Raw genomic sequence first — 15,784 nt, forward strand, 5'->3', positions numbered from 1 at the left:
TTCACAAATTCTAGAACGTGCTCTTGAAAAGCCAACATTTAGATGCGTCGAAAAAATAGGTAATTTTGAGGCCTTTTTACTTTGGTAGGTAAAAAGTAAATTTACGAATAAAAAAGAAGGTAAATTAAAAAAAAGTTCTAGGTGCTCAAATAATTTATCTTAATTTTGTGGAATAGTGTTTGGTATAGTCAAATTTAGGCATAATACATATATTGGCCCCTAAACTTGGCTTCAAATTTTAACTTTGACCTCCAACTTTCATAATGCACAAATAGGCACTTTAACTATCCTACCTTTAAATAAATAAACACACGATTTTCAGAGTCAAAGAGCGTGAAATGCAAACGCTCCCACGTGTATTAGTGAGCCACTCAATGGCTGCCAACTAATTAAATATTTTACACGTCATTTTAGAACTAAAAAAAAATCAAAATTAATTTTAATTTATATACAAGATCAAAATTAATTCCTCCTAATGGTTTTGCTAGCTTGGAGCTCATTGGGTCTGTTTTCATGGGGTTTGGGGGGTCATTTGGTTGTTGTTTTGTGTCTGGTTCGAGCTGTTGGTTGCAGCAGTGTTGTTTCGTGATGATTCTCGTCGGAGATGACAGATCTGATGGGTTTGGGGTCGGGTATTTGGTGGGTTTAGCGAGCTCGAAGCTAGTTCGCTTCATGGGTTGTGCTCCGGTGTGAGGAAGAAGGAGAATGGTTGGGTTGGAGGTACTTGTTTGGGGGTCATTTGGTGGTGACGTTTTGCTTGAAAAAGAAGAAAATGAACATGCGTTTTGGGTTGCCGGAGATTGGCCGGAATTCGGAGGGTAGAGTTGTCATTTCAGCATTTTTTTACTATTGTTTTTGTTGCAAAATTATTTCAGAGCAGCCCATAAATATGGGAAGACATGAGAATCAATGAACTTCTCCTTCTTTTCTTTAGTTAAAGTGTATTTGTGTTTTAAGTTGTCAAATACTTAATGGAAAAAATAGGGTGTTTTGTGTATTGTGATTGTCATAGTGAATAGCAAATTACAATTATGAATTTTTGGAGGCCAAAAAATGAACATACAGTGCTAAAAATTATTAAGTAAAATGGTGCACTTAAAGTGTTTGATAAAGTGATTGATAAATTGTCTGAATGAATTTTTTAGAGATTTTTGTCAAATTTGAGTAGCAATCTGATACCAAATCAAAATGTAAGGAGTCCCTTAAGTGTGGATCGGATTCATTGATTGAGAACCTTCGAACTTAAATTGCATTCGACTTTTACAAGTGTATACTCACCCATCTTGCCAAAAAAAAACTTCATTATAATTTTTTTTCACAATAACAAAAAATATTATTAAATGTCACTTGCATTTTGCTGTGAACAACAAATAATGCAAAAAAGAGGGGAAAATTGTTGAAAAAAATATAAAGAGGGTTTAATTGTCCTTTCAATGTTTTTTTTACTGTTGGGCCCCTCGATTTTTACATCTGACGCGCCTAATTTGAGTTTAGGCATAATACATATATTGACCCCTAAACTTGGCTTCAAATTTTAACTTTGNCTTTTTTTACTTTGGTAGGTAAAAAGTAAATTTACGAATAAAAAAGAACAAGATAAATTTTAAAAAAAGTTCTAGGTACTCAAATAATTTCTCTTAATTATGTGGAATAGTGTTTGGTATTGTCAAATTTAAGTGAAAACTTTGTAAATGAGTAAATTACATTCAGACAATAATTGTTACTAAAAGTTTTATTCACAAGCAAATAAAAGGACACAGAAATAAGTGAAGAAGTCAATTAAAGTAAGTAAAATGAGTTTAAACATGAAATAATTTTTCCATTGCAAAATGTATTTGAATCGCATTAAGATGCAAAACTTCCTAATTAAACATCAAACGAAAAATGCAACCACACATTAAAAAAGGAAATCTACGTAAATCTCACTAATTTAGGAGCTAATTATTTAAATACACTCAAGTTTGTAATTCTATCAATCTTAAGAGATTTTAGTGTGTCCAAATACGTTCGGATACATGTATTTTGAGGATATATAGGGTCAAAATTAGGTGTAGTTTATTCTAGATATTCTATATTCAAGTGGATTTGCATGTATCTGGGATACATAGCAAATCTCGTTTGCCTCCTTTCCATCTCGCTCGTCACTCTCCTATGTATATGATATCTCAGATCATGCGAATCACATCAAATACATACAGATACATGTATTTGGTGTGTATCTAGTGTGATTCGCATGTATATAGGATACATAACAAATTCCACCCACCTCCCTCCTCATCTCGCTCGCCTCTCTTCCTATTTTAGTGTATCTGATAGCAAAAATATATGTATTTAGGTGTATTTTCCTCAATATATGATAGGAAACATCTTAATTAGTGGTAATATACATAATATTTTCAAAGTATAAGTAATAATAGTATATATGATAGTAAAATATATCTAATTATGTACTCCCTCCATTTCAAATTAACTGAATTGTTGAGATATTTTTCATTTTTCAAATTAACTTAATTGTTCAATTTTCAAGACTACTTTCAGAATGTTCTTCCAGTTTAACCCTTCATTAGTTAGTATTGGAATTAGTTACTCCCTCCGTCTCATTTTATATGTCATCCCTTTATATAAATAGTTGGTCCATAATACTTGTCATTTCATAAAATCAATGCATAAATTAGCATATTGTTTCTTTTTTACCCTTGTGAGTTATTAACATTGAAAACATACACTTGACCAACTTAGAAAAACTAAGTAAATGATTCATGTTCATTGATTATATTAATTAATCAAAATAAATTAATTCATATTCATTGATTGAAAACTTGAGTTCCAAAAGAATTAAATAAGGGTAGAAGGGTAAAGTTACATCATTTCTTAATACAAGTGTTAAGTTAAAAGGTGACATATAAAATGGGACGGAGAGAGTATTAATTAATGTTTAATTATTTTAATCATAAATTTGACAATAATTAATAAGGGCAAAAATGGAAAATTATCTAATTTATGTCTTAATCTTTCTTTCTTAAAAATTGTGAAACACGCCAATAATTTAATTAATTTGAAATGGAGAGAGTAATTTTTTAACAATTTTATTTTCCTCGAATTGATTGACTACCAATAAATTCCCAAAAATAATTTTAAAGAAAAAAAGTAAAAATTGTCTGAGGAACCAAGTTGGTGTCTCAATAACTAACCATTAATAAAGGCATCGACAATCATCAACTGGAAAGTCAAACACACACTGTCCATTTGAGTGCCACACAAATATAATATCATAGTATTATATTTATACCTAACACCAAACTTAACCAGAAAATTTGGTTAAAATTTGATAAAAATTTTAAAAAGTCTATAATATCTTTTTTATTTTAAAATAAATTAATCTTTTTTCTATTTTTTAATTAAAAAGGTATTAAAATTAAAAGGATAAAAATGTTCAAAAAGATAAAATAACATAGTATGAAATATGTTATTTTATCATTTTGACCAAATTTTCTGGCCAAAATTTTTTTTCCAAGAATATAAAATATTACTCTAATATTTTTATTTCATTTATAAAAGGAACTGCAACTTTAGTTGATGGATGGTTTATTAATGTTCTTCAGATAAATGGACAAAGTAACCGAAAGTTTTCAAATGTGAATTTAGCAAAGTGTGTAATATATCTATGAAATGATTTTACGGGATTTAATCAATTATGTAGACCAATGATTTCATGGGATTTAACCAATTATTTTAATTGTTGAATATCATTAAGAAGTTAAAAAAAAAAATCCTCCAATTATTTATTGTGTGTATATATATTTATAGGACTTCTTTTATGTTTGTTTTTTCCTCAATAAAGAAAAGAAATTGTTGAGACATCATTTCAGTCCATATCTCTATTATTTTCCCATCAAATTGATTGATTGAGTACCAATAATTATTGTTCCAATAAATGCAAAAAGAGGGTTCCATGAACCAACTTGTAGTCTAGAATAACTACATCGTTTATTCCATATTAATTGAATTTGTGAGATAATATATATTTATTAAGAAAAATATTCAAGGATATAATTTTAATCATATTTTCACTATTGTCTTTTGCGAAGAAAAAAAAGGTCCAAAATAATTCCTTATCTTTGGGTTAAGACTCAAATTCATTCTTGAGTTTTCACATAGAGCAGTAATAGACCCTTATGCTTGCAATATTGGTGCACTTTTGGTCCTCCCCTAAATTTTTGTATATTTTTAACATTGATTTTGTCCACAATTTTATGTAAGAAATGTTCAATTGTCTTTTTATATATTAGTTGAAATAATAACTCCATGTGAGAGAAGACGAGAAGAAGGACACCTTGTTCTATTCAGTAGAAATATTATTCCAGCTAAACTAAGAACACCTTGACATATGACGTTGCAAGAAAAGAAAAAATTGTATTATTGCACGTAAAATCGACGTGATAAACCTCTCAACTTTAGTTGCAATATGACTTCTAATAAAATAGGGTGTTCTTCTTCTCACCTTTTCTCACATGGAGTTATTATTTCTACTAAATATATAAAATGACGATTGAACATTAAGCCATACAAAAATTGTGCATAAAATCAATGTTAAAAAATAGGTAAAATTTTGGAGGAGGACCAAAAGTGCACTTGTATTGCAAATATGAGGGACTATTAGTGCTCCATATGAAACCTCAAAATAATTTGAAAGTAGTGCAATTTATCTCCTAGAAAATATCAAACTTCATTAAAGAAAGAGCAAATATGAAAAAAAAAATTCAAACATTCATCTTGAACTTAGACCAATTCAATTATTTTAAACAATAAAAAAAATCTCAAAAATTCAGTTAATATGAAAAAGAGTGACAAAATTTTCACTGGAAATTGAAGTCAAACAAAGACCATATATTCTGGTCTGTTCCACACAAATATAATAAATTCCAAAAAAAAAAAGAACAAAAGTATAAAACTTTACTTCTTTCATAATTGAAAAGATATTTAGAACGGATTCCATCCAGTTAAATTAGCTCCAGTAATGTCCGGTGATAGCTTTAGATGATGCCACCTACACAAAATGAAATCTAAAGGCTAGAAATTATTGCTTCTAAAATTAAATTTTACACCGTTAATTTTGTCTTCTCCACTGTTTGGTACAAACTAAAATAGCAGAAGTTAAAGTAGTAGTTTTGCTCAATCACCAAAATTGTATGATAGCTCCAAATTATTTTATTCTTTCGTAGAATTAGTGGTGAAGTTAGAAATATCATTAAGGATGTTAAAGATTTATTACATGTGTATGAAAAATATTTTTTGATCTATATACTTGATACAATTTTTAATATATATATATATATTATGATTTTTCGACAAAGGATGTCTGACTGATCACCTGGATGAAAATGGATCCCCTCCAGTTAAATTAGCTCAGTTGGACACTCTTTATCGAAAAATCATACTATTTATATTAAAAAATTTACGAAGTATACATGTCAAAAATAATTTTGTACATATATAGTAAATATTAAGCACCCTTAATGAAATTTCTAACTTCACCATTAATTTCGTGGAAGAATAAAACAATTTGGAGCTATCCTACAATTTTAGTGATTACACTACTTAACTTCTGCAATTTTAGTTTGTACCAAACAGTGGAGAAGACAAAATTAACGGTGTGAAATTTAATTTTAGAAGCAATAATTTCTAGCCTTTAGATTTCATTTTGTGTAGGTGGCATCATCTAAAGCTAGTATCGGACATTACTGTAGCTAATTTAACTGGATGGGATCCGTTTCCGGTATTTAGTCGTATATTACTCCCTTTGCTTCATTTAACTGATCTCGATATCAAAAATAGATGTTTCAATTAAGTAAATATCTATATTAGGAAATGAAAAAAAAATAATTATTGTTCTTAGTATTGAATAATTATGTAAAGGTAAAAGTAGGTAAATTTAGAATATTAAAACATCATTAATAAGGTTAATTTAATAAAATATATTATTAATTAAGAAAAATAAGAGATTTATCAAATAAAAAGGGGTCAAGTAATATAAAATGGAAGGAGTAACATGACCCTTAGAATTGTGATAAACTCCAATCTTATATATCTTCAAAGATTTTTTCTCAGAATTAGTAATATACTTCATCCTTGACAAAAAAAAAAAAAATTGGAGTACTTTTCTTTTTAGTCTATTCAAATTGAATGACTCTTTTTTTTTTTTTTTGGTAAAATTTTAATCTTAATTTTTCATGTGATATATTTAAGATCATAAGATTAAAGTGTATTTTAGTACATTTGATATAATCTTTAATTTTAGACCACAAAATTCAAAATTCAGAAGTCTTCTTTATTTATTTTTCCTTAAACACAATCAAATTCAAATAGATCAAACAAATTGAAACGAAAAATATTATTTTCACTCTTGAAAAATATTAACGTGTGTGTAAACGACTAAACGAGGTGCTCTACCAACTAAGCTATAGCTTAATATTTGTGATACATATGTTAATTAAGCAAAATGTGTGCGTCGTACGCATAGAACAAAGATTTCATCTTCTATTCTCTTACACTCCTTTACGTTTAATCTCTTCACATTATTCGAAAATGAAGTTTTAACAGCTTGTGGATTGGAATTTAAAAACCTATAGTCAAAGCCAAAGGAAATAATAGTAGGTTTATTTTTAATTTTTTTAGTTTTTCACCCGGTGTTTGGAGTTCGTTTTGAAGCCCCAATTAAATTTAGATCGCACACTGCAAGGTGTCGAGACCTCTTGTTAAGAGTGGAGCAATCTCACGACTGCATTCAGGTTAGTGTAACTGGAATACTTTTTAGTTTACGTCAAATAAATGATAAACCAGAATCTTATTCCAAAAAGGAATTTTAGAAAGAAAAAAAATGGTCTAGATTACTAAATTAATTTGATGTCTACGAAAACCACAAAATATTCTCTTTTTTCCTTCTTTTACTTCCCCTCTCATCCGATATAAAAAATATTTACATCAAATCAATAATGAAAGTATGATATATTTTTTCATACACACTTATCAATCGACTATGGTTAAATTATATATATATATATATATATATATATATATATATATTCATTGCAATTTTGCTAAAATTAAATTGCTTGATTTAGTATAATTTTTACACTACTAAAAAAATAGGAACTAAATTTCATCGCTAAACAGAAAAAATTGTTACTGATTCTATTTAGCAACGTAATATCATTTATTAGCTACACGAAGAACTTAGTAACAAAATTCATAACTAATTCCATTTTTTTCCTCAGTGTTAACGGCTAATTTTGAAATGAATTAGATCATCCACATAAAATAATCAGCAAGTTGTTTAATTTGTTTGATCTTCCAAATGATTTTATAAGGAGAATAATGAAAATAAAAGCCAAGGCTATAAAATTTTGTCAAAGGCACGAGAAAGAGCATATAGTATGGAAAGAATTATTTTATACGTTAATTAGTCTCCAAAGTGATTAATTAACATTCCTATTAATTTCAAGTGAGAAAGAAAAGACATAAAAAAGAATCAGATGACGACTTTTTAAACAAAACTACTTGAACAATTTGGTTACATATTTCTTTATTTAATTAAGATTCATACTCGAAATGATTGTCTATTACAAACACAATAAACAAAAAGCAAACGCGACTAATTAATTTGACATTAATTCTTCATAGTAGTTGTAAAAAAGGGTCTCATCTTAGACTAATCCTGAGAATTTCAAAAAAAATTACTTAGAATAATAATTTTAAAATGGGGTCAAGTTTGAACAGCCAATATTACCATTGACATTTTGAACTAAAAAAATGTTTTCCAAAAATAAGTCATTTTTAGTGACGAAACACCAAAAAAATATTTTCATTTCTTTTCTAAGTTTCTTCTTAAATAAAATTAAATATCTAATTATCTATTATCGTTCGTACCAAACACACCCACATGAATTGTGAATCATAAGATATTTGTACAATAGTGAATTAAGATATACAACGAACAGAAGTCATACGGCCGACATCTACCTTAATCATTAACGTAGGGACAATGCCAAAGATAAAAGTACGTAATAATGGATGGACCCATTGTAGATTACTTATTTAGTCAACTAGTTGAACTTTAACCAGTTGACCATTGAGCAACAAACAAACTGAAATTCTGTTTGCTTTTGTCACCTTTGAAAAAAGAAATCATTTTTTCTTTTTTCTACTTAAACAAAATAATCTAATATATTATATTACATACATCAACTAGAGAAGTAAAATTGTTACAAGCTTGACATACAAATGACGATATCAATTGAATTATAAATATACTCTCTTCAAAGTGTGATGATTGTATTTTGAATTTCATTGAATAGCTTTCAAAATGTATCTCCAGTATGGTACAAGGAGAAATGGATTCTATAATTAGCAACATAAACAATTTAATTTCTATAACAAAATTATACTACAATTCAAAAGATAATATTTATAATAAAGAAATTCAATCATGATATTTGAGTTTTCTCGCATCACTCAATTCATATTTGGTTATGAAAAGGCCAATATTTCATTTGGTAAAACTGCACTAAAGCTTCTTAAAGATGAACAAGTTTGTTTTTGGAAGCTGAGGGGCCGTTTAGCCAACCCAAACTTGTTTGGGATAGAAACGTAGTTGTTGTCATGTTTGGTTTAACCCTCAAAGCTTAGTTAAATTACTTGAGAAATCAGTTACAAATGTAGGAATCAGCACAACAATTTTGTTACACGACTTCTATGATCAAGAAACTGCCATACTCCATTGCCCTGTTTTCTCCATCTCAATTACCTGTACTGCACAAAACTACATTTCTAGATCCCTAGTCTCATACTTCTTGTTACCAAAAGAGTGTTATGTCACAGTAGAAACCGAAATATAGTACAAGTTGTTTCTACGAATAAGTTTAGCTGCATAAAGCAGCAACTAATGTGAGCAGTCCTGCTTGGGTAATCAGAGGCCATTGCACTGTCAGTCCGAGCTGCATCTTCAGTCGATTGGCTTCATTAATGTCTCAATCCGTCTGACAGAGCAATGCAACTTGTTCTCTCGCCTCAATAATTGCAGAAATGAAGAGAACCGATCAGTAAACTGAAGTAAATCCAGAGCTCAATCACTATCTTCACTCAACCTAAGCCAGTTTTTGTCCCAGATACAGGTCTAAGCATTGAATGATTGAGAGCGGGCTGGGAACTTGCTGGTGCATTAAACATACCGGGTGTTGAAGAGGATGGGTGTATCGCTGAGAGTGGCAGCCGAGGCCCAAATCCATAAATTCCTTGTTGCTGCATAAATGACATTTGAGGGTGCATTGGTTGGTTGTTCCCATATCCAGCAATAAAATTTTGTTGTGGAGGACCTGAAACTTGTTGCCTACTATTTCCTGTATTACTGACCACTGCTGCACCAGCACCAGACACACCCAATGGTCGGGATACACGAACCGAACCAGGTTGAGTTGTCATCATCCGAGCACGTTCTCCAAAAAAGCGTTGCCTTGTTCTCTCCAATTGTTCACATTCTTTCATTAACAAGGTCTCCACCTCAGCGAACTGCTTCAGCTTCAGCTCTAACCTCTTCAACTGTATGTACAAGGAAAGTAGTAGAAAGGTCAAATTATTGCAAAGAGAAAGCCAAGAGAGATGCATCCTTAACCAAACATGGTTCAATGCAAACATAGAGATCCACAAAAGAAGCTCTCAAACCAACGATTTTCCTAAAAATGCAGAAATAAGATACAAGAGGAAGAAATAGGACATAACTTCAGACATAATTGTAGGGACTTGAAATTTTCCTCTCTTTTTCAATAAGCAAACTAATTCAAACTTAGATAAAATAGTGTGTTAGTACCATATTACGTATATACCATTGATGTCATGTCTATGCTTTCAAAAATATCAAGCAAACACAAGAAAATCATACTCCTCCTTCCCAACTTATGTGAGGCACTATTTGACTTAGGCACAAAGTTTAAGAAAAAAATGAAGCCTTAGACATTTGTGTGGGCAAAGGGGGAATAATAAAGCTAAAACGTTCTAATTACAGAAAGGTGACTTTCTTTCTGAGACAGGCTTAAAAAGAAAAGTAGTTCACATAAATTGGGACGGGGGGAGTAGTATCCAATGGTTACCTGCTCCAAGGAGAATTTGAAATTCATCAACAATTTATATTACTGGCATTACATTCTCCCATCATAATGTAAGGGAATGAGTTGTTGTCTCCTTATATGGTCTTGAACAATCCTCAACTTCCACCTAGATTTTGGGTTGGCCCAAGATCTTTTTTTTTTTTTTAATAATCTTAGGGTCAAGACCCATCCCTATTATTGGTTTATCCCATGGTATGTTGTGGACACTCCAAATGTCCGAATCTGGGTGTGTTAGAATGTTCTACATTGGTTTGAGGGAATGGATTGTTATCACTTATATGGTCTTGGACCAGCAGCACCTCATGAACTTATTTTTGAGGTTGAAATAGGTCAGATGATCATTTTCTTCTCATAGAAATTTTGATCTTTCTTACCAAATTCATATAGAGTAGAAAGCTAACTATAACAAACCATGTCCTATGCAGACCTTCCTATACACCAAACCTTAGGTCGTACTATATGATGATTGAAGGTGATAGAAGAGAATGAGGTAAAACCTAAAATCAAGTGGAGAAACATTATCTCAGAAGTCCAAAAATCTAGATATAAGTGTGACTGTGTGACAGAGAAATCCTTGAGAGGTAAATTATTTAGTATTGAAATAAAATGTGCTTTGAACAGAGTGGAATGAATAAAGATTCATAAAGTTGATCTCAGTTCTCAACTAGTTTGTATTATGAATTATGAATTTATCCACATAAGGTATGTATTATGAATTTATGATGAACTCATCAGAACCTCAAACCACAGCTCTCCAGTTACATCCCTCAAACCCAAACTCTTCCAACTTTTTTTAACCCAAGAATCGCTACTAGCAACAAAAAACAAACTTCAGCAGAAGTTCTTCAAACCCATTGTAATGCACCTATAATGGCCCTAATACTTCGCAAAACCCAAATGCCCGAAAGTAAAAGATGTCAATAAAGAGCTCAACCAAGCAAAACGCGAAGAAAGAGGATGAAATGGACTCAACAAGAGGTCAATTGGAGATGAATAACTACAGTATCATCAGATCACCTGATGGTTGACTATGTTTGCAGATAACCGCTGAATCTCACGTTCTTCATGGTCAGCAAAAAGCTTTGATTTTATAGCTGCAGCTGCAAGACCAACTTTAGCAGCAGCTCTTACACTTTCAGTGGATAATGGAGCACCTCCAGTATCATGTTGACCCCATGGACCTTGTCCTCCTGCCTTTTCATCTGAGAAGATTATATTAGAAAATATTTGAAGGATGAAACAAGAACAGTCAGTGCTAGTTCAAGTTTACAGGCACCTTTTAGCTGATACGAACTTCCAACATCTCCATGAGGACTTCCATTCTTTCCAGGCATTCTTCCTATACTGGTCCTGCAAGATTGAAGTATATACCTTGAGATCACTAAGATGATTAGAAATGTTTCATCTGTTGCTCCTCAAGAAACTAATAAACTGTGGTATTACCAATTGCTGAATGCAACAAAATGCATGAAGACGAACATCTTTAAAAAAAATTCTCATAATATTTGCAAAAGGAAATAATGCTTCCTTTATGTTAACACGAAATCTAAATTTATTGTTGGTTATAATGAAGTATCCTTTTGCTGTGTATATTTTAAAGAAGGCCGAACCCATCGGTATCCCCTTAAACTTGGCACCAAGTTTCACTTAGACACCTCAACTAGGCGATGTTCATTTTAGACACCTCATGTAGAGTTTCGCTATGTTATTTTGACACTTTTCCCTGACTCAACATAGCATGTGTTACACGAATTTTATGCACGTGAAACACTTTTTTTTCTTGGAAAATATTTTTGCCTTCTTCTTCTTCCTCACTCTTCTCTTCCTGTAACTTCTCCACCTTCCATCACCCAACATCACCACACAACTTTTCAAAAAAAATCTGCAAAACTTTGTTGGTAATATTAGAATCCAATTTCTTCAACAAAAGAGTCAATTTCTTTAGCAACCTCACCAGAAAAAATGAAGATCATCATCATTCTAGATCTTCATCATTCTCTAAGAATTTGTGACTCTTTTTCTTTTTAAAATCAAATCACATAAAGTTTAAGCTCTGCTACATTAATGTTGTCTGCTACTACAGTCTACAACTAAAAAACTCCCGCCCCCAATAATACTGAGAAGTTCTCTTGATTTTCAGTTTTCTTACTGAAAATTATCCTAATATAATTTTCTTTTTTTGAGAATGGTAAAGTTTATCCTAATATAATTCTGTGTGTCTGTAACAACAAAAATTGGAGGAACAAGCTATTACACCGTCTGCATCTTCACCATTTAAATAACTAAATCCCCAACATTTTCCCATAGCATACATAACTAAATCCCATAACGTTTCCCCATAGCATTCATAACTAAATCCCCAATATTTTCCTCCGTCTACATCTTCCCCATTTATATAATATTGTTATTTTTGTTTCAAGATGCAATTTTGATTTTTAAAAAAGGGAGGAATCAAGGAATGTAACACAAGAAATCAAAATTTGTATAGCACAAGAAGAACACATGAATTTTAATGGATTTGAAGAAGAACACAGAGAAAGAACAAAAACACATAGAAGAAGAAGCAGAAGATGTGGGGGTGAGGACTAGGGTTAGATATTTTGAAGAAAAAAAAAAGTAAAAGTGAGTTTAAAAAAAAAAAAAAAAAAATTCCACATGTCACATATTCATTCATTTATTTATCCACGTAGGAGGCGTTTGGATACACGCACCTAAGCTAGTTCTNNAGATCATCATCATTCTAGATCTTCATCATTCTCTAAGAATTTGTGACTCTTTTTCTTTTTAAAATCAAATCACATAAAGTTTAAGATCTGCTACATTAATGTTGTCTGCTACTACAGTCTACAACTAAAAAACTCCCGCCCCTAATAATACTGAGAAGTTCTCTTGATTTTCAGTTTTCTTACTGAAAATTATCCTAATTTTCTGTGTCTGTAACAACGAAAATTGGAGGAACAAGCTATTACACCGTCCGCATCTTCACCATTTAAATAACTAAATCCCCAACATTTTCCCATAGCATACATAACTAAATCCCACAACATTTCCCCATAGCATTCATAACTAAATCCCCAATATTTTCCTCCGTCTGCATCTTCACCATTTATATAATATTGTTATTTTTGTTTCAAGATGCAATTTTGATTTTAAAAAAAGGGAGGAATCAAGGAATGTAACACAAGAAATCAAAATTTGTATAGCACAAGAAGAACACATGAATTTTAATGGATTTGAAGAAGAACACAGAGAAAGAACAAAAACACATAGAAGAAGATGCAGAAGATGTGGGGGTGAGGACTAGGGTTAGATATTTTGAAGAAAAAAAAAGTAAAAGTGAGTTTTTAAAAAAAAAAAAAATCCACATGTCACATGCTCTTCATTTATTTATCCACGTAGGAGGCGTTTGGATACACGCACCTAAGCTAGTTCTAAGAATATAAAAAAAGTGTCAAAATGACACATCGGAACCCTACCTGAGGTGTCTAAAATGAACATCGTCTAGTTGAAGTGTCTAAGTGAAAATTATTGCCAACTTTAGGGGGCCACCGATGGATTTGGCCTTAAAAGAATGACACCATTATAAACTTGACTACCTCAAAACACGAATAGTTAAGCTCATTTAAGTTTTCAAAAGGATAAAATTGCAAGACCAGAAAGGTGCTCACCTTTTGCCTCATCAAAGGTGGATCACATTGCATTATGGTTTCAACTTTCAACTATCAAAACAGTGTATTTGAGCGAATAGAGAAGTGTGAAACTATGAATGCTTCTAGCTCACAGCTAATGTTGACATATTATTTCTAGACTAAATGGCCAACAAATTAGTTTTACTGAAAATGATAGGAGGTGAATCTCACATCGACTAAACAAGGAAGAGATGATGGTTACATAAGGAAGCAAGCCTTAGACCCTGGTGATGCATTTTAAAGCCATGCAGACTCAGGCCCAAAGCGGACAATATCACTTGTGGGTTGAGTTGCTATAAAGTGTCTTACCCAAGGTAGCAAAGTATATCGTGCCACTATAAGTTGCTCGGACTCGGGTGCAAGGGTCTGATACAGGTGCAGATCTAGTGGTTGGATCCTTCAACAACAACATATCCAGTGTAATCCCACAACTGGGTCTGGGAGGGTAGAAGTATGCAGACCTTGCCCTACCTCTGTGGGGTAGAGGTTGTTTCCGATGGACCCTCAGCTCAAAAGGAATGTCATAGAAGCAGGATAGAAAGAAAAATATACAACCAAATAGCACAATACAAATGTTGAATCCTTCATGATGTAAATTTTAAGATTCGAGGGTATAGATCTAAGCACAGACACAGGTGCGGGGATTTGGCTAAAAGTAATTCAAGTATCAAAAAATAGAATTATAAAAGTATTCCTAAATTATGGTTGACAATTTGGAAGGAAGGAATGCACAAATTTTCAAGAGCAAGTTCGAACTATTATTAAGTACATATTAAGTTCGAATTAGAAATCTTTGTATCTATCTCAAATTTCTCTATTGTTCTAGGTCAAAGTACCCGAAATTGTTTGACCGTTATCTGGTACGGATCCCACACCCACACCCAAGTAGTGTTGACACTTGACACAGATGCAGCACCCAAAGTGAAGAGTCTGTGCAACTTAGGTGCCACTGAAGCATTCATGAGCATAGGCAAGCACATGAGCAATAGAAAGCAACTAAATTTACAGCATTAAGACCAAATTAATACCCAAAATAGAGTTTAATAGTAGTAGTGCCATTTTGGCTTCACAGTGTTGACTAGAGCTGCTTAATGAGTAGGACAGTAGGCTATTTGATCCAGAAGGGTTGTGTTGTTGACTCTTTCTTCCATATTTGGAGATGATAACACATACTCTTTTCACATAATCAAGTCCTATTATTATATGAGAAGAAAAGGCTTCAGCAACAAAGAGAAACAGTTGGAAAAATAGGGTGAATTTGGTCATACCGGTCTTTTTTTTTTTTGTAAATACATAAACCAAATCAAAAGCTAGCTATGATTCAGCTTATATCTTTCAATTCAATTTTTTCGGTTGCCTTTCTGAGTTTGTGCCTATTCTAAACTTTGGAGTTTTGTTGGGCTTATAGTATTTATCAAAAAAATATTTTTTTTCTTATCGGGGGGTGGGCCCTATTCTTTATTTCTGGTCTTCTTTCAAGCTATTGATACCCAAAATGAAAGGATGAAGAGGAATTCTAAACCAAGGAAAGAAATCTAACAACTTCTTTATCATTAATTATCTTATGGCATTTTGTTTCAGAGAGTTCATCAAGGGAAAAATATACATGTCTTATAAGTGAATTGATTTCTTCTATCGATCAAAAAGAATCAAGTGAATTGATTTCTTCTACTGATCAAAATGAATCGATTCGAGTGAATTGATTTCTAGTTCAAGATATATTGTTATTAAAATCAGTTTTAGAACTTAAAATNTTTTTTTTTTTGAACTTGGTAACTTTGTATTATATCACAAAACAGTACATGGGTCGTACTGTAACCTTCTATACAAGTGTACTCCTGATTTCACTTCTCTACGTCTAAATTGAGTCTAACACATCAATAATAGAGACAGTGTCATTAGAGTATAATTGATTACACCAAAAACCTAAAAGTT

At 31.6% G+C, this 15,784-nt stretch overlaps 2 protein-coding genes across 2 annotated transcripts in view; one reads left to right on the forward strand and one right to left on the reverse strand.

The window, feature by feature from the left end:
* LOC125872110 (superoxide dismutase [Mn], mitochondrial) overlaps positions 1-15,784 on the forward strand; it is a 333,170-nt gene that overhangs the window by 139,104 nt on the left and 178,282 nt on the right. The window lies entirely within an intron of this gene.
* LOC125872084 (SWI/SNF complex subunit SWI3C) overlaps positions 8,662-15,784 on the reverse strand; it is an 18,048-nt gene continuing 10,925 nt past the window's right edge. Inside the window, exons 7-9 of the mRNA XM_049552761.1 lie at positions 11,437-11,510; positions 11,178-11,362; positions 8,662-9,594 (exon numbers count right to left, since the gene is read on the reverse strand). Of these exons, the coding sequence (XP_049408718.1) occupies positions 9,139-9,594; positions 11,178-11,362; positions 11,437-11,510 (715 nt within the window). The 3' untranslated portion in view covers positions 8,662-9,138. The remainder of the gene's footprint in view (positions 9,595-11,177; positions 11,363-11,436; positions 11,511-15,784) is intronic.

The sequence above is a fragment of the Solanum stenotomum genome, chromosome 8, assembly GCF_019186545.1.
Source record: "Solanum stenotomum isolate F172 chromosome 8, ASM1918654v1, whole genome shotgun sequence".
NCBI classification, from domain to species: domain Eukaryota; kingdom Viridiplantae; phylum Streptophyta; class Magnoliopsida; order Solanales; family Solanaceae; genus Solanum; species Solanum stenotomum.